This window comes from Rhinopithecus roxellana, chromosome 19 (assembly GCF_007565055.1).
Source record: "Rhinopithecus roxellana isolate Shanxi Qingling chromosome 19, ASM756505v1, whole genome shotgun sequence".
NCBI lineage: Eukaryota > Metazoa > Chordata > Mammalia > Primates > Cercopithecidae > Rhinopithecus > Rhinopithecus roxellana.
This window is the reverse complement of record NC_044567.1, coordinates 70,767,697-70,787,040: the sequence shown is the minus strand read 5'-3', so window position 1 is coordinate 70,787,040 and position 19,344 is coordinate 70,767,697. Positions and strand designations below refer to the sequence as shown.

At 43.0% G+C, this 19,344-nt stretch overlaps 1 protein-coding gene across 2 annotated transcripts in view; it reads left to right on the top strand.

Moving 5' to 3' along the window:
• Positions 1 to 19,344, top strand: part of MYH10 (myosin heavy chain 10) — a 153,355-nt gene that overhangs the window by 87,205 nt on the left and 46,806 nt on the right. Inside the window, exons 14-16 of one of the 2 annotated variants that reach the window (XM_030923661.1) lie at positions 5,596 to 5,769; positions 6,025 to 6,139; positions 10,797 to 10,859. In XM_030923661.1, coding sequence (XP_030779521.1) covers positions 5,596 to 5,769; positions 6,025 to 6,139; positions 10,797 to 10,859 — 352 coding nt within the window. The remainder of the gene's footprint in view (positions 1 to 5,595; positions 5,770 to 6,024; positions 6,140 to 10,796; positions 10,860 to 19,344) is intronic. The other variant, XM_010362445.2, reaches the window with a different exon arrangement.

The following is a 19,344-nucleotide window of genomic DNA, read 5'->3' as shown; positions in this document are numbered from 1 at the left end:
TCTGTAAAAATACATAGAACTCATTCACGTTCAAGCTTTGAGTGTATAACTCATTCACTTTTGGAACTCGACTCCATGTGATCTCAAGCAAGTATTGACAATCTGGTTCTGTACTCCTTATTTAGCTTTTGCTCAACAAGGTATCAGCTTCATTTATTTTATTTTGCTATCTGCCAAAATATAAGAAAAACTAAAACATGATTAAGCACTGACATCTGTAGTGTAGAGAAAGCTCTAACACTAGTTAAGTAGGTATGTTTGAATAACTCAGAGTTTTCTCCTAGGAGGTACAGCAGGCTTCTGGTTCTTGCTGCTCAGTCTCTGGTTGCCACTCGTATTCTTCATGTTTGAAGGTGTTGGAGGTCTCGTGGCTAGAGATCGTGGATGGCACAGCACCCACAGTCAGGAGGAGCAGTGGCACATCGGGAAAAGGAAGAACCTAGAAGACGTTCACCCATATTAGAGATGTAGTTCCAGCACATTAGAAATTTGAGTTTAAGGAAAGCAATGGATAATTTTCATTTGGCTTTTATAATACATAAGAAATCATTTTACCTTTCAAGGCACATTTATAGCAAAAATCTTAAATTACCTATAGTTGTGAGGAGAGTTGCTTCTTTGTACCTTACAGGGTCATTTAGAGGTGGCATGCTTGTAGTGACTTCCAGGTAACTTGTGCATGCACAAGCACATGAACACATTTCGTTCCATTTCATCACTGCTTTGTTGCCTAAAGAATTGTTTGGGTATTTATGTAAATAAGGGAAGGGAGTATTTCACATTGATACTGTTGATGACTATATGATATGTTTTTTGACATGCTCATTGTATGTGTCCATATGACACTGGAAGTCCTACATTTTAAGAATATAATGATTATGTATCTGCAGTTTTATTTTAGGATGGACGAGAACCCATAAAATTTGCTAGGTCAATATCTTTATAGGAATAATTGTGCCGAAAGTCTTCCAAATGGAACATTACCTGTCTTATTTTTTAAAATGTTTTTAGAGTGTTTTTAAATCTAATGGTTTTGTGACCTTTAAATGAGTCTTACAAATATTAATTCTTAATGTTACTTAATTGCATTTCTTTTGCTTTATCCTCTAGGACAAAATACTTTACTATTTTTTCATGTATTTTTTACTCTCACACAATAATTGTACTCTAAAGGTGAAAATGATGGGGTAATTAAACATTTTAACCCTAATAACTAACTCCAAGCAAAAATAGGTGAGGTAGAAGGCCAGGTGCGGTGGCTCCCGCCTGTAATCCCAGCACTTTGGGAGGCTGGGGCAGGCGGATCACTTGAGGTCAGGAGTTCGAGACCAGCCTGGCCAACATGGTGAAACCTCATCTCTGCTAAAAATACAAAAAATTAGCTGGATGTGGTGGCATGTGCCTGTAGTCCCAGCTACTCGGGAGGCTGAGACACGAGAATCACTTAAACACAGGAGGCAGAGGTTGCAGTGAGCCAAGATTGTACCACTGCACTCCAGTCTAGGTGACAACGTGAGACCCTGTTCCCCCCAAAAAATAAGTGAAGTAGAAGGGGTTTGATGTTTACGTTTTTAATTATTTTCCAGCCCTTGAGTGTAAATATTGTAGTAGAATAAGATCCAGATAGCAATTTATTGGACCAGGTGTGGCGGCTCATACCTGTAATCCCAGTGCTTTGGAAAGCTGAGGTGAGAGGATCACTTAAGACCAGGAGTTTGAGACCAGCCTGGGCAACACAGTAAGACTACGTCTCTACAAGAAAGTTTTAAAATTAGCCAGGCATGGTGTCATGTCCATGTAGTACCAGCTACTCAGGAGGCTGAGGCAGGAGGATCCTTTGAGGCCCTGAGTTGGAGGCTACAGTGATATAGTCACACCACTTCATTCCCGCCTGAGTGACAGAGTGAGACCCCATCTCAAAAAAAAAGAAAAGAATTTATTAAATCCTCAGTGATGGCCTAGAAATGCAGACTGGGGGTGCCATGGGGATATGAGATGGTATATACCATGGCCTTGGTCCTCAAGAACCTGATCTTGAAGCAAGAGAACAGAACACAACATAGTGGTGAGTTCATTGGTTCCTGTGTACGACTCTAAGTGATGCTGGGTGAATTCAGAAAAAGGCAAAGGCCACAAAGTAGGCTGGCAGTGTTGTGGAAGGTATTACAGGTGTAGATGCTGTGCAGGGAGCATTCCAGGGATGAGGTTTATAGTCAGAAATTAGCAGGCGAACAGCACACTGAAAGTGGTATTTTAGGGAAGTTATTTGGTGAGTGTCCTAGTCTGTTTTCTGTTACTATAACTGAATAACTAAGACGGAGTAATTTATAAAGAAAAGAAATTGATATCTTGTAATCTGTAGGCTGGGAAGTCCCAGGTCTAGGGGCTGCATTGGATGAGGGTATTCTTGCTGGTGGGGACTCTCGGCAGAGTCCTGAGGTGGCACAGGGCATCACATGGCGAGGGGGGCTCCTAAGAAATGGCCAAACTAGCTTTTTATGACAGACCCGCTCTCATGATAACTAACCTACCTCCTCAACAACCCACTGATCCCTGAACGAATTAATCCGTGTGCTAGGAAAGAGCCCCCGTGATCCAGTTACCTCCTAAAGCCTTCTGTCTCAACACTGCTGCATTAGGAATCAGGTTCCCAACATGTAAACTTTTGGGGAACACATTGAAACCACAGCAGCTGGGCATTCAGAAAGTATTGGAGCTGGGAAGTCATGATGTTCCTAGTCACCAGTTATGCCCAGACACTGACAGGCAATGAGTAGAACTAGTTAACTCGTTCCTTCTTTCCTTCCTATACTCTTTGTACTGGTACTTCTAGGCTCTTCCTTAAGCCTTTAGAGTGGACCCTTTATTCCCTGCCTAAATAGTCCTAATTTAAAGGAGAGATTGCTCAGAAAGGGGAGGGAGGGAATTCAAGATTTAATGCTGACTCACTCTGTACCTCAATTTGAGGATTATTCTACTTATTCATAGAAATATAAAATCTGATTAAAAATAAAAACATGGCCAGGCACAGTGGCTCACACCTGTAATCCCAGCACTTTGGGATGCCGAGGCAGGCAGATCACCTGAGGTCAGGAGTTCGAGACCAGCGTGGCCAACATGGTAAAACTCCATCTCTACTAAAAATACAAAAAGCAATTAGCCAGGCGTGGTGGCGGGTGTCTGTAATCCCAGCTACTCCGGAGGCTGCAGCAGGAGGATCGCTTGAAGCCAGGAGGTGGAGGTTGCAGCAAGCCAAGATCGCACGACCGCACTCCCGCCTGGGGGACAAGAGTGAGACTCTGTCTCAAATAATAATAATAATAATAAATAAAAACATAACATTTTTAAAACCCCATGAGAGTTTATGATGACGGGGAATTTAACGACAGCCTGTGGAATGACATAGGATAATGATCCCATTGATGTTCCTTGCAAAATGGAGAGTGAAAACAATACCTTCTAGACGGAAAATGCCATAAAAATGTCCTCTGTGGTGGCACCTGACAGGCCCGTGCCAGGCTTACCTCATCTCAGATAATCCCAACGCCTGCCTCGCAAGATTGTAGGCTGGTACCAGGCAAACCTCTGAGTTCAAAAGCTCTCACAAAACCTATGACCAATATTCAGAAACATAGGCTTCTCAGCTTACAGCTCTTGGAAATACCCAGTTAAGAGAAGGAATGATAATAGAGATCTTGACATTGAAGGATGAAGTGGAAAAAATAAAAAGGAGACACAATAATGATATTCATAATCACGCTGTCACCAAATCATTTAGAAAAAATGCAAATTTTATTTGAGATACTGTGTCAGAATTTAGGAAACTTCTCATTAAAAGTGCCTAAGAATGTAAAAGTGAGGGTAAAAGGAGGATGTTTCTGTTATATTAACATTAACGTGGAACTTCATTTCTCACACTTGTTGTGTGATTGGGGTAGATTGAGTTACCTGCCACTCTGAGCTCCTCTAAAGTGACCTAATCCCAGTTGCCTCAGATTACTGTCTTCTTTTAGCTGATCTGAAGCCCTGACAATTCTTTCAGGTGGAGGAGTCCTGGGGTAAGGATCTCCATTGCAGAAGGATTCCCTCAGCTTCCACCCGCAGGCATTCAGATCCCCTATCCCTTTCTCTGACCACATTATTACACTGTTTCATTTATATTTAACCATAGCCTCTAGCTACTTTTAAAAACAGCATTTGTGTGTATTGCCAACTCTTTGCCAGTAAATATGAAGGCTTTGTGAGTTGAAGAGAACTGATCTTAGAGTCTTATTCAAAAAGCTGATTTCATGAGTGTGCCCTAGAACTGATATGAGTTCAGTTTTATATCACACACTTGCCATATTTGCAGTGTGGTGATAAACGATAACCCTAGGAAATAGACCATCACTATTTAAGTATCTTATTTAGCTTTCATGTGTCATTTACCTCCAAAAAGGAAGTCACTCCAGACAATGGTGAGCTCTAGGCCTTTTGAAAAATTGAGACATAATTCACAAACCGTGAAATCCACCCTTTTAAAACTACAATTCAGTGATGTTTGTAGTATATTCACAAAGTTGTGGAACCATTACCACTACCTAATCCTGCCACGTTTTCATCACCCCCGAAAGAAACCTCTTACCCATTAGTGGTCACTCCACATTCTCTTCCCTCAACCTCCAACCACCACTAATCTACTCTCTCTATATAGATTCATCTAGCACTTTTTCTTTTCTTTTCTTTTTTTTGTTTTGAGACGGAGTCTTGCTCTGTTGCCCAGGCTGCAATGCAGTGGCACCATCTTAGCTCACTGCAACCTCCGCCTCCTAGGTCCAACCAATTCTCCTGCCTCACCCTCCTGAGCAGTTGGGACTGACTACAGGTGCCTGCCACCACACCCAGCTAATTTTTGTGTTTTTAGTAAAGATGGGGTTTCACCATATCGGCCAGGCTGGTCTTGAACTCCTGACCTCGTGATCCACCCGCCTTGGCCTCCCAAAGTGCTACTTTTTTTCAGTGAAGTAATCATTGAATCACATAAAATAGGTTGTCAAGTGCCTGTTAAAACAAATATATAAAGCAACTGATGACTTAGTTTATCAATTTCCATATACTTTACTTAATAGTTTAAAATATTTTGCCAACTATAAAGTGATACCGTTAATTTAAAAATTACTTAAACAGAAACTTAAACTGATAAGGATATAAAATGTCTGAAGCATTCTTGCTAGTTGAGGTGTTATAATGATTTCTCCAGTCACTGAATATAAACATTCAGTTTCATCTCTCCACTCCCACTGCTTTTCTGGCTTCTTTTATTTGTGACTTTTGTGGGGCCATCTGCTTGGAATTCATTTACTTGCAATTTACATACAGTATTTATAAGTTTGAGATAAGTTACTCCTCTGTTTTCATGCTAATACTTATTTAGCAGTTTGAGATGTCAGTGTTTGAATTATAAACTTGTTATGGCTTAGACATTCCCTTCCATCCTAGCAGTCTGTTTTCCATGGATCTTCATAAAACTAATTGTTTTAGAAGTTGAAGTGCCAAACTCAGTAGTATTAAAGTGGCATGCAAAACTTGTGAATTCTTGTTGCCTGTCATTATCAGGCGAACCCTCCTGGTGTACTGGCCCTTTTGGATGAAGAATGCTGGTTCCCTAAAGCCACAGATAAAACCTTTGTTGAAAAACTGGTTCAAGAGCAAGGTTCCCACTCCAAGTTTCAGAAACCTCGACAACTAAAAGACAAAGCTGATTTTTGCATTATACATTATGCAGGGAAGGTAAGAGCTCTTATGTTGAATAACTGGATTAAAATGGCTGTGTTTGAATGTTGCTACATTTTTATGAAGGTGTAACAAAGGTGCTGATAAACGTTTATAAACAAATACAGTATATATTACAAACATATTGTCTTTCAGACAGCCCAGTTTGGGGACTGTTGTATAAAAGTTTTTGGTTGAGGCTTAAAGTGTTTTTGTTTTTGTGTTTGGTTTTGTGTTCTCCATTTCACCACTTTTGGCTTTGGTGCGGGATAGGTGGACTATAAGGCAGATGAGTGGCTGATGAAGAACATGGACCCCCTGAATGACAATGTGGCCACCCTTTTGCACCAGTCTTCAGACAGATTTGTGGCAGAGCTTTGGAAAGACGGTAAGAAAGCGCTTATCTTTGTAATTATGCTTGGCTGGAATCTTTTATAATTAAGGTTTATAGATGGTTCTTTTACATATATATGGATATATATACTTCTTACTTTAAAGTCTTTCTTTCCCTAGAGCAGGGCTGCCATTATATCGGAATTTATCCGTTTTAAGAATACTTGGGTTAAGAAATGAATACAGAGACATCTGCCTTCTTGGTCAGATGTTATAGGGAGTACAGAAACATTCTAGGCCCGGAGCCACAAAGACGTACGCATATGCCTCAGGCCACCGCAGTCCCAATTCAGTTATAATCCAGGAACACTGCAATACAAAACCTGAGAAGGCCTGCTCATTCCATTTTCCCTGTGTCAGGCCTCCTGAGCTACATCCTTCCTCACCACCTGCCCCGGACACCCAGTGGCTGGTGGATAAACTCAAATCGCCTGCAGTTAGATCAGTTGCTTTTCTTTCCATCAGTCCTCAGAGTTCTTTTGTTATATGAACCTCAGGTGAAGAATTTTGGTGATTTTTATGGTAGACTACAAGATTTTACTAGTACCAGAAAATCACAATGTCTCTGTGTCTGTATGCATTGTGGGAACCAGTATCTTCTCCTAGAGCTCAGCTCTCCTGCAACATTTCATCCTGGCTCTATTCCACCTCTTTGCCTGGCTTCAGGCCATGCAGGACCTTAGCCCTGGATCTACCCCTGCCTAGACCCTGACCCTGAGGCCAGACCTATTCGGTTACCTGGCTCACGTCTGCTTTCTCTGTAGCATCTTAAGCCTTGTAATCTAGCTGTCTTCTCAGAGGTAGAGGGAAAGAAATGGAAGCAGAGAAGAAGAGGGCTAAGTGCAATTGGGGCCAAAGGAAAGAGACAGGAATTGAAGAATGGACACAGAGAAAGTGACTAGGGGAAATGTGACCCTATAAAAGATCATCTTAAGAATGACTGTGTCTGTCAGATCAAGTCAGTGTGAGGGATCTGCAGGGGTGGGATGCACACCTGCACGCATGCGTCCTGGGAACAGACTGTGGGTCTGAGACATAGCAAAGACGGGAGGGACCTGGGGGAAAGACGAGCTTTCCAACAAGTAAAACAGAAGGCTTTAATCTTTGTACCTTTAGGTGAAAGTCTTCAACTGACTACTGAATGCACAGTGTCACTTCCAGTGACCTACTCAGTCGAGGGATGCTGGGTGAGGACTGGGAAGAGAAGCAGGGAGCTCCAGTAGAACTTACAGTATCCTCAGTGATGAGCTCCTCTTCGCCTTCTCGATAGGCAATGTTAAGAGTGGGATATGAGAAACTGAGATGAGAACAGAAAAGACCTCTGAGCTCAGGTTGTTACAGGGTCTACAGTGCTAGAAAGACCAGCGCTGGTGAGTTGGAAATGTGTGAGGAAGAAGAGGGAGGAGTAATGTTGCAGTCTTAAGGATTTGCATTCCTTCAGGAATCACTTCAGCTGTGACAGCACTGGGGACTGTGTAGGTCACAAAGTCTCCTCATGTTCAGCTTCTCCTCCGGATACCCTTGTAAGGTCTTAGAACACAGCAGAGGGAGTGAGATCAGTATGCAAAGTGGATCTGTGATAAATGCCATGGAAATGGCACAGTGAGTTTTTAGGGATGTGCAACAGAGGAAGGGACTGCCTTTTTCTGGGGCGCTAAAGGGAAAATGTCATAACGAGAGGATGCAATTTTCCTTGTCCTTAAAGAATAAAAATGATTTGTTGATTAAACAATGGAAGCTGACATCTCCTGAGCACCTACTAAGTGCCACACAGTGTTTTCAGCACTAATTTATGAGCATTCATGGCCTGGTTATGCCTTAAACATCTGCGGGTAAGAAGGTTTACATGAACTAGCTCCAGGAGTGAGTGTCTGGGGTGGCATTTGTAGAAATGAAGTTGGCAGGAGAAGAAGTACAGAATGATCACGGTGGAGAGGTTGAAAATCATAGCTCAGGAGGAGTCTTCCATTTGGCTTTAGAGAGGGCTGGGGCAGAGAAGAGTGAGCAGGAAATGAGGCCGGGCTGGTAGGTTGAGGCTAGGCTGGAGAGTCCTCATGTCCCATCTCTAGTGGAATTTGTTCTTGAGACTGTGCTGAAGAAATAGCGTCAGTAGGTTTGTGACCTTGGGTAGTGACCCATTCTGAACTTGAAGAAGTGAAACAGGCAGTGTTTGTGGGTGGATTGGAGTGAAAGAGCCTGGAAGTGGGGAGTTGAGTATAGGGACAACTGAGATGACAGTGGGCATGGAGACGATGCCTGGGAAACAGGAACAGAGGAAACGGGGACTTTTCCCTGGTTTTTGAAAACCAGCCTCAAAAACTGGTTTTCTCTTCATTTTTAAGGAAAACAGGTATTGGGACCACTGACATTATAAGCATGGAAATGAGGTCCTTTATTACATATTTATTCTGACACTATGAACCCTTTTTTAGTCCTTGTCTTATATTCCTTAACCAAAAATGGTGTTGGAAACACCCATTCAGCACTTGACCCATTCGTATAATACTACATACCTAATTATGTACTTCCTATGGCAATAATCTGTGAGCTGGATCTGGAAGCAATGAGAGACATGTCCCCTGCCTCCCAAGAGCTAGTAATCCAGTTGAGAAACCAGGATATACACAGATGCAGTAACAGAACTGAGCTAGTCTTTTTCTTGGCTCCCAGCTTCCTACTTCCTCCTTCCATTCTTCTTTAGCTTCAGGTCTCACCAGCCCCAGATACTGGAGAGGGCTTTGGCACAATAGGTCAGAAGCTGTAGGTATGTAAGATTTGGTGGGCAAGGGTGGAGGTGGGAGGGTGGGATGTCATACAAATTACAGATCACAGATGCTACGTCTTACAGGTAGGACCCTGTCTGGAGACTCCTTACCTGCACTTTTGTGTCTTTCCATTTAAGAGATACAGGAAAGTTACTGATTTGATTACAGAAATGCTTAGAGGAAACTCTAGGCCTTGCTGAGCTCCTTCAGCCCTTGGCATGAGCCCCGTTCATCTGTACTTAGTCCACAGCTCTGACCCACAGACGCCATGTTTGCACAGCCCTATTGATGGCCCTTGTCTTTCTAAAGATATGCCGTTGGGAGTGCATTTGGCCATTCTTGTCAAAAATAAGCCAAGAGATATCTTATCTACCCCAGGTTTGCTTTGGCTCTGCTAGCCTCTGCTCTGGAATACTCCTACGTGTTTGCTCTCCAGATAATGCCGCTCTTAGCAGGAGGTGCTGTCGCTCTTCAGCTTAGGTGGACAGTTAGTTTCATCTGAGTGACAAAGAACATCTCAGAGGCCACTCACTGTTGGGAGGCGCTGTTCTTCAGGGCGAGGAGCGGGCAGAGAAGCAGTGTCATGTTTGTCCAATTTTGAAGACAGTTTGTTTCATACATAAAGTAGTGGCAGGCATAGAAGTTTAAAGAGGGTTCTAAGGTGGAGGATTTATCACTGCTCACTCTGGATGTAGAGTTCTCAGGATAAGGGGAGCAATTTTTCTCTAGAAAAATAACCCTAGAAAAACATTATTTTCCTCTTTTTAGGGCCACTGAAATGCAAAAGCAGAAAATGACAAGTTGAACATGAATAGAGGAATATATGATATCTGAATATAGTTTGCCTGTGAAGGTACAACACCTAGAGTATGAAACATTTTGTGTTAAAATACAGTTTATGGCTGGGCATGGTGGCTCACGCCTGTAATCCCAGCAGTTTGGGGGGCTGAGGCAGGATGATTGCTTGACCCTAGGAGTTCAAGACTAGCCTGGGTAACACAGCGAGACCCTGTCTCCACTGAAAAAAAAAGAAAGAAAAAAAAAATAGAGTTTGTGTTAGAGTTTTAGAGTTTTCTCAAGGCCAAACCAAGAGAAATAAGATTTATTGGTGGCAGCCCTGCCCTAGAGATTTATAATGCCCTCCTTTTTGCTAAAAGATGTTGTTTGGGATCTCTTTACCAGCTGCAAAGGACTTCTTGGCACTTAAGGTTTATATTGAGGGAAAAGAAAACCCTCAAGATTGCATTTTCATGTCAATGTACCTCCTAGGATATTTTCAAAACAGTATGATCAATAAGTATAATCTTGCTTATGATTCAAAATTATTTTAACATTTTGCTACAACAGAACTTGAATTTTGTTTTCCTTAATGGTATATCTATTGTATAGTAATTTGTATTCAAATTATTTTTCGGAAATTATATTTCTGAGAATCTGTACTGGAAGTAAAATTACACAGCAGCATAATTCGTGACAGTAAAAGCCACTAATACGTACATTCGCCATAGTGCTGTGACTTCACTGCCGTCATGTCCTAAGCTACTCACTATAAAGAGATTTTTCTGATAGACGACTCAAATAGTGCCTATTCCTCCTAAAATTCATCTTGCATTTACATGGGGTAATCATTTGACATTGATATCATGTAATGCTCACACCAGGAGCTGGGAATGTGCTCTTTTGATTGAGCCTTAATCTATTTTATAAAGAACTTTGTCCAAATGTGCAAATGCTCTAAACAGTCATGTTTGCATGGGATCTGCCTTGGACTAGCTCCTTTTGTAGCCCAATTTCAAAGTTGACTTGTGCTGTCGAATGTCTTTCACACTAACTGAAGTGTTTGTGTATTTGCTCTTCTGTCCTGTTTTTGCTGTTTCTCTGCTTTAGAGATTCAGAATATTCAGAGAGCTTCTTTCTATGACAGTGTTTCTGGTCTTCATGAGCCACCAGGTGAATGTATAAAGCCTGTAGGTCTCCCAAAACAGAAGGGTTTTAAGCCCACAGGAAAAATGTGTGGGGGGCCTGGCAGGGTGGCCGGGGAGGGCAGGGGGTAGGCTGGGGGGCTGGGGTGGGCTTTCGGGTTTCTGTTTTGGTTTTGCTCATAGGCCTGCATGAACCTTTCATTTCATGCTCAGTTTTATTATACTTCAAGGCAAATGTTTGAGTGCATAAGCAATTTAATTGCTACTGCCTACACATTGCTTCTTATTTTATGCATAGCACTTATAGCACCGCATATTAAAAGGTATGCCACTACCTTTTCCAATAGTGCCATTGTGATACACAGTCCTCTAAGGAAATTGTTAAGAACCGATCTGCTAAATGACATCTCCTTTGCTTTTGAGTCACCTTTAAATTTTCAACTCTAAGGAATTTCCAAGGAGGAGTGTTTCCTTTTATTTAAGACACATTTTGCAGACAAGTAATTACATATTTACCTCAGGTGTGTTGGTCTCATCACTATACCTTTTGTTTGGAATGTGTGTGCATATCTGGCTACTTGCCCTTTTCTTTTCAACCAGAGGCCCTGAAACGCTCTACAAGGCCTGATAATGTGCAAGTTGAGACGAAAACAGAGTGGAATGTTGTCAGGATTATACATTGAACCTTAAATTGAGCTCCACATGTTTGGGCTTTGTGATCTGAATCCTTAGCCCTGTGTTAAAATACAGCCTAACTACAGCTACAGAGTCTCCAAAAGCCCAATATGAAATGAAGCCCAGCCAGCCTTCCAAATGTTTAGTGAAATTGGCAAGTAGCAAAACTCAAAGATAAATTTATCTTATGAAATTTCCTTTATGATTTTTGTAACATGATAATGCTGAGATCCAAATCCATCTCAAAAGTTATTTTTAAAATGTTAAAGGACCATGCCTATTTTAATCCAACTCAAAATTCCTGCCATCAACTCTCGTTCACATACTATGAAAGAAGTAGATTGCAAGTATGGAGTGGGAGGAGATAAAAGATTATGCTAGAGACAGCATAAGCAGGAATGAAAACCCTACAGAACTCCAAAGGAAGAGATCTCTAAATTCAGTCCTCTTTGGCATTGGGGAATGCTGACAGTGTTGAAATGGACGGGGGGAGCTTGGAGGTGGTTTTCAACTATAACCTGGGACTTGTGCTTTATTAAAGGTTAGTGTTTGATCTTTTGGACTTTCTCCTAAAGTGAGTGCCCTCTTTAGATGAATTCCCTTTGGATTTCTAACCTCATAAGAGAATTCCAGGTTGTGAGCTCTTTGAAGGCAGGGCCAGTGCTTGACTTTGCTCACTGTCATCTCTTCAGCACCTGGCACAGAGGAGGCAAAGCATCACTAAGTCGCTGAGCGAGAGCTGATGGATGGGTAGGGGGTGGTGACCCCACACCCAATTTTCAGCCCCAGCAGCTTCGCCCACCGTTCCCACCGTGACCACCAAAAGCACGGACACTCTTTCCTGTGGGACCATGATCTTTGGGGTATATACACCAGGCATTTCTCTGTACCAGCAGCATCCAGTACAGAGCCGCTCTTAGATGACTTCATGCTAATGAATGAGCAGCGGGGAGGCCCATTCCCCTCAGTGCACCCTCACCTTGGCACTGAAAATGTTCCCGGTTCTGTCTGTCTCTGTGAGGTGTCCTTGGGTTCAATTACTCAGCTGAACCAAGTACCAACGGTCTCAATCTCTACTTCTCCTCAGAAGCCCATCCATCTACCAAGGCCAAATATGTTCTTTGAAATTGAGTGTAATATTTTACAGCAAAATCGTTTTCTCTTTAATGTGTTTATTGATTCAAGACCACCACCCCAGAGAGGGCTAAGGGATTTTAAAATGAAAATGGAGGACTTTAATATTTCCAGTGATTTCTTGGAAGACAATGGATGGAGGAGTTTCTAGGGATCCAGATTGTGATTGCCTGTGATGTGCTGACATGTGGTAAGCATCTCTCTAAAGCAGGTGACACAAAGCTAATAGGACCCATGTGCTTAAGTACATGTGTAATGATGGGGAAATAGCATTATGAAGAGCCTGCAGGCTTCTGGGACTGGAATAAAAAGAGATTTCTAGAAGAATTACAGGACAAGTGCAAAAGAGCAAGGAACAGGGGAGAACAGGATTCCTAGAGGCAAATACGGAGGTCATACAAGTTTCTGCTATAAAGTCGAGGACTCTTTTCTTACAAGTATATTTTGAAAGTCTGGGCTTCAGAGATAAACCAGTAGTGAAGATGCAAGCAGAATGAACCAGCAAAAAGGGGTTGTAACCTGAAAGCTACAGGCAGGGCTTTTGGACTAAAGGGGTAATGGGTAATAGGGTAATTGGGACTATCGAAGGCTTTAGACCTGATCTAAATCATGTTGGAGGGACAATTATGTATCATTTTCACTAACGCTAGTTTATACCTGCACCTTCAATTTCCTTCATAGAACAGCACTAGTTAGGCTCTTTGAACCTCCATGTGTGCTAGATTGCAGCTGACAGGTCTGGAAGAGTGTACCACCACAGCAAAACTCAGGGAAAATCTGAGAAGTCCGTGTAGAGCCAAGTATCATGACTGATAAGATGGTACCCATTTAATCTCCTTATAGATTACATCCATCGATCATAACCTCCATCTTAAGTCCCATTTTAGAATCTGTGGTTTAGGTCTGACATAGTTTATGTGTTTAAATTGTTCTCGCTTTCAGTGGATGAAAGTTTGTGTTATTGTTGCAGTATATTCTGCTCCTTCCTATTTTTTGATCTCAAGCGTTAGCAATAGTTGCAAACTCACTGAAGAGAAGCAGCGCTTGGGTACTGCAGCTTGAGTTCCTGAGGGCAAGTGCGGACAGCGACATTTAGTTCTCAGGGTTATTTTATCAACTGAGGCAACGTGAACCTGAATGCGTGGCACACGGGGAGTGCCTGAATGTATGGTGTGGTAGAGTTGCCGTTGCCTTGGCTGCATCTGCAGCAGCTGCTGCTGTAATTACAGAACAACAGAGAAACCCGATAAATGTTTATTTCCTTGGCTTTCCTTAAGTCTAGTATTGTTCATAGTGTCCCAAGGTGCAGCTGATAGGCAGCGGTGCCGGGCTGCCCAGTCTCAGCGTGAGTTGGGGACATGGGACCTGACAAGGGGAGAAAGCAAGCACAGAGCATAGTGAAGCTGCGGGCAAAGAGGGGCTTCCTGTCTGCCCAACGTCTTAGATGGCTGAAAGGGATAGGAAGGTAGATGGAGATAAGGGAGACATTCAAGTTTGGCTTGAGACTAGTGCTTGAGATAAAGAAGATTGTTTTCTCCTTAAATCACGTGCTTCTTCTCAACCTTTCAACTTCCTAGGGTTTTTCTAAAAATTTTCAGATGCTAGAGTAATTAGCAGATCAGTTCTAGCAACTAGTTATGTAACCACTGCAAACTTGTTATTACACTACCATGTAACAGGGATATGAGACAGACTGATGTTAAGATTGTTTCTGCGAATTCATAATAGTTAAATATATTTGTTTCCAAATTGTTTGTAACAGTGACAGTTTTCATCTGTATGAGGATGGAATTGTCTTACCTTATTTAAATGAGCATTGAGAACCTGCTCCATGCCTCGCACAGTGCCGGCCACTGAACACCTTTCATAAGGAGTGTGTGATGCTGTTCTCAGTCATCAGCATCTGGCTGTTGAAATTAACATTAAATAGGTTTCTTCTCGCTGTTTTGGTTTCCAGCTATATTAACTAGAATGAATTTCTGAAGATCTAGCTTCAATACTTGAAAGTAAATTTAGTAACACTAGTACTGTGGTCCATGCACAGATTTGAAAAACATAAAAATCTTATGGACCCGTCTCCTAGATTATCCCCTAGAAGGGCCAGTTAAGGATTCTGGCACCAGCCGATGCCATTCCTTCTATGAAACTGTTGATGGCAGTTTCATGATGAGATAGATGACACATTGCATTTTCTCTCTTAAACTGCAAATATATCCTCACAGATTTCAGTCTGGAACTCATCTAATTTCTGACTGTTTAAATAAATTCTTATAGATTAGTAAATTAGGTGTCAGTATAAAATACTTTTCAAGCTTCTAGAACCAAGTAATGAATTTAAATGCCCACCAGCAGTCCTAACCAGGCTCTCCTGACAGCTCAGATAGAAGAATTTATAGTGCAAGAATAAACAAAGGCAGTCTTTACCCTGAAACTGTGGCTGGAGGAAAGGCACTTTGAAATTTAGAAGCAATATTAGGTCTTCCAGTGAGGCGCACTGCTCATTTCAAGGAGCTGCTGGAGTCTTCTCTTCGCACTTTCTGCCTTTCTCTGGTTTCTTCTTTGATCAACAAGAAAATACTCTTAAAATAGAGGTTTTTCGGGTCTTGATTGTTGAGTGAAATCATACATTATTAGTGTGGCTCAAATCATTTAATGAATTTCCCAAAGTGTTTCTCTTTTACTCACAAGATAATTTTGTTGGTAGAATCTAACCCAGAGTTTAAAATGTTGAATTAAAAATAGCCAGGTACAGTGGCTCACGCCTATAATTCCAGCACTTTGGGAGGCTGAGGCGGGCAGATCACAAGGTCAAGAGTTTGAGACCAGCCTGCCCAATATGGTAAAACCCTGTCTCTGCTAAAAATACAAAAATTAGCTGGGCGTGGTGGCGGGCGCCTGTAGTCCCAGCTACTCAGAAGGCTGAGGCAGGAGAATCGCTTGAACCCGGGAGGTGGAGGTTACTGTGAGCCAAGATCGTGCCACTGCACTCCAGCCTGGGTGACAGAGCAAGACTCCATCTCAAAAAACAAGAACTGAAAGTCTAAAGCATTATTTTTTAAAAATCTGAATATTTAGCTTTGGATTGTCCTTATTAAAATTAAATTTGAAAATCAGGATTATTACGACTATTTATCGGTTACTATATTTTTAAAAACACACACACACAACACTGACAGCAGATTGTGTTTAAGAACTGCCTGTGCAGGCTAAAGTCCTGCACAACCAGTGTAACTGAATCCTTCTAGAGCAACATGGTGCTCTTCCTCTCTCGTTGTGGTGGTGATTTGTTCTTCTGGTAAACTTCGTGCAAGTTCACTTAGCAGATGCTTATTAAATGCCTACTGTGTGCCCGGCACCAGGCACCGGCCAACATTTGGGGGTGGGAGATTGTCTCCGCTGATGGTTGGGAGGCCAGAGACACCATGGGCACAGCTTTCGGGGCCCTGAGTATGTGAGATGCTGGAAAAATGTTCCCTGGGGAAACTCAGTCCAGTGAGAAGATGCACAGAACAGTGTGGAGGTTCTGTCCCAGGGATTTGAAGCCTAGAGAAGGGAGTGGCCTATTTAGCTTTGGAGGCAGGGTGAAAACCGAGCGTAAGAAGGTTTCCCTGAGGTAGCTGGTAAAGGAATGGAGATGTAAAAGTATTTAAGGGTTTGCCAAGATGACTGGAGCAGGCTGGGCATTCCAGGCAGAGAGAAAAGGATGGAATGTGAAGTCATTGTGTCTTTGGGCAAATGCAACTAGTTTGTACTGTTGGCCGTTAGGGGCATGAGTGAAAGGGACAAGAGAGGTGCCTTCACTGAGCACTTGAATGTTTTTCAGGCTCACAGCTCTGAAGCGTGGTCTCCTTAGCTCCCTTTCAAGAGGAGGAAATTGAGAAGTTGGGTCACTTGCCCCAGAATCACCCAGCTCATGAGTGTGGTGTGTCTGACTCTGAGTGGAGGCCATCACTGTGCTGTCCTACTGAGCTAAGTTATTTGGACAATATCCGACAGGCTGTGGGAGAAACTCAAGGATGTTAATTGCATAGTTTTGTCTTTTAGAAATGGCTGCTACATTACACAGGGACAGAAGGTGTAAATGAAGGAACCATGTAGCACTGCGGGTAGAGGATGAAATGGGGGAGAAGTACAGGATCCAGGTCAGAAGCAGGAGCCCAGCAAGGGCAGGGGAGAGGAGGGTGGATCAATGACATCTTAACCTTTGGCTTGACCACTTTTGGTCAGTGGTTCCATGGGATAGGAAACCCAGGAGGAAGAACAGGACAGAGGGTGGGTCCATGCTTGGGTTTAAGACATGGGCCTTGTCCCCTCTCCATATCCTTCATTTTTTTTGTTTTGTTTTGTTTTGAGACAGAGTCTCGCTCTGTTGCCCAGGCTGGAGTGCAGTAGCACGATCTCAGCTCACTGCGACCTCTACTTCCTGAGTTCAGGCAATTTTCTCCCTCAGCCTCAGCAATTCTCCTGCCTCAGCCTTCCGAGTAGCTGGAACTACAGGTGTGTACCACCACACCCAGCTAATTTTTGTATTTGTTACACTTTTAGTAGAGACAAGGTTTCACCATGTCGGCCAGGCTGGTCTCCAACTCCTGACCTCAGGTGATCCTCCCGCCTCGGCCTCCTAAAATACTGGGATTACAGGTGTGAGTCACTGTGCCTGGCCTTCGTTCCTCTTTAACTCCTCCTCCTCTGCTGAGCTCCTTGGGGATGGTCTTAGGCCCTCATCTCTTTCTGGTCTCCCCTAGATAAAAGTTGACAACTCCCAAATTTACCTCTCTAGTTCAGACCTCTCTTCCTAGCAGCAGACTGGAATATTCCTCTTGTCATTTGACATCTCTCTTACACTTCAAAGTCCCCAGGCATCCCAGACTTACTTAGAGTTTGGGTCTTGTCTTCCCATCCACAAAACCCACTTCCCTCCTTGTCTTCCCTACCAGCCATTCAGTTGCTCAAGCCACAATCCTAGCAATTATTCTTGAAATGCCCCTCCACCTCACTTTGCATATTGAATTCATTGCAACAGCAAGTCAGTTTTCCCACTAAAATACCTCTTGAATCTTCCTTCTCAATCCATCTTCATAATCTCACTAGCTCCAGCTGCCCTCGTCGCCTAGACCCTGGACTCCTGGAAGGGTCACCTGTCTGGTCTCCCCACTTCCACTTCTCCCCTCCCCCTTCCCCATGCCATTCTGCAGGCAGCAGCCAGTGCAAGTGTTGTAAGCTCCTCCTCATACCGGTGCCTCCTTCTCCGGGCTGGCCTTCCTTCGCTTCTTCCTGCCCCTGGTCTTTCACGTATGCTGATTGCACCAACTGGAATGGTCATCTTCCCACAGGCCCATTCTTAATTTGGGGGTATTATATGGCATTTCCCCAGAGAGAGCTCTAACCACTCATTTCTCCTATAGCATCCTGTTATTTTCTTTGAATGCATTTCTCACCCTTTTTAATTACAAACATATTTAATGTTGACATAATTTATCCACTGACATGTATATATCAAGCATGTTAGTGCCAGGCGTGATGCTGGGAGCAGGAATGCCACATTGAGTCAAAGCAGACATGCTAGGATTGAACAAGTATTTGTAGAAGGCAGAGGCACCTTTGTGATATCTGAGTGGAGAGTAGAATACAAGTGTTTAGCAGCTGGCTCTGGGTGGTCAGGTGTATCTAGTTAGAGTCATAGCTGAGATCACCTGGGTTGGGAATCCGGCTTGAGAAAAGCAGAGGGCCAACGTCAGCACTTGTATTGTGCCTTATTCTAGAAGGGTTGCAGATGAATTGATTTGGGATCCCAGGTTAGTGCCATGAGGTACAGGAAAAGCAGAAGAGAAATCATCAAGAAACATGGGACTGACGTAGCAAGAGGGAACTGGGGTACAGGAGAAGGTGGGGCTCTGAAAAAAGCCAGGAGTGGAGAGTTTTTAGAACGCTACTGTGACATCACCAGGTAAACGTACCAGGGTCAAGAAAAACAAGCACTGGGTGGTGTCTATTCATTCAGCAATTGACCAGTCACTGCCTGAGTAGTGTTGGGCGGGAGAGGAAGAGGACGGGCCATAAGCCAGTTGGCTACACACTGGGAAGTTAGTGGGAGAGGATATGGTGTAGCAAGGGTGTGAACTGCTCAAGAAAGAAGCTTGGCTCTGACAAGAGAAGTGGGCAGATACAGAGTGAAGGGAAGATCAGTATTTTATGGGGCCTGCAGAAATGGGTTTGGTGCTGCTTTCTGCTGGGGCAAGTGAAGGAGGAGAGGTTGAAGGCACAGGAGAGAACAGCGGTCTCTGAAGTAGACAGTCTTCAATGCACAAGCAAAAGAGGTAGCTCTGACCCACACCCTTGATCTGGTAGCTTTGCTTGGAAGCAGTTGTAGTATAGCATGCCTGCATGGGCCTAGAAATTAAACAGCTTTTACCCGCCCTTCTCCCAGCTTCTACTGAAGACCTGCGTAACTTGAGCAGTTCACTTTTACCTCCCGGGGTCATGATTCTCTCCTGTTAAAAACCTCATTGGGAATTGATAATTGAATGAGATCTTGCACATAAAGCTCTTCACACAGCATCAGGTCCCCATGTTTCTGTCATAGGAAACAAATGAAAGAAATGAGCTGTCCATTAGGGTTGAAGAGGGCATTAAAAAGGGCAGTTCCATTGATAATTCTGATTGATTTTAAAGTATTTGAGTAATGTGTTTCATTCACTTAATTT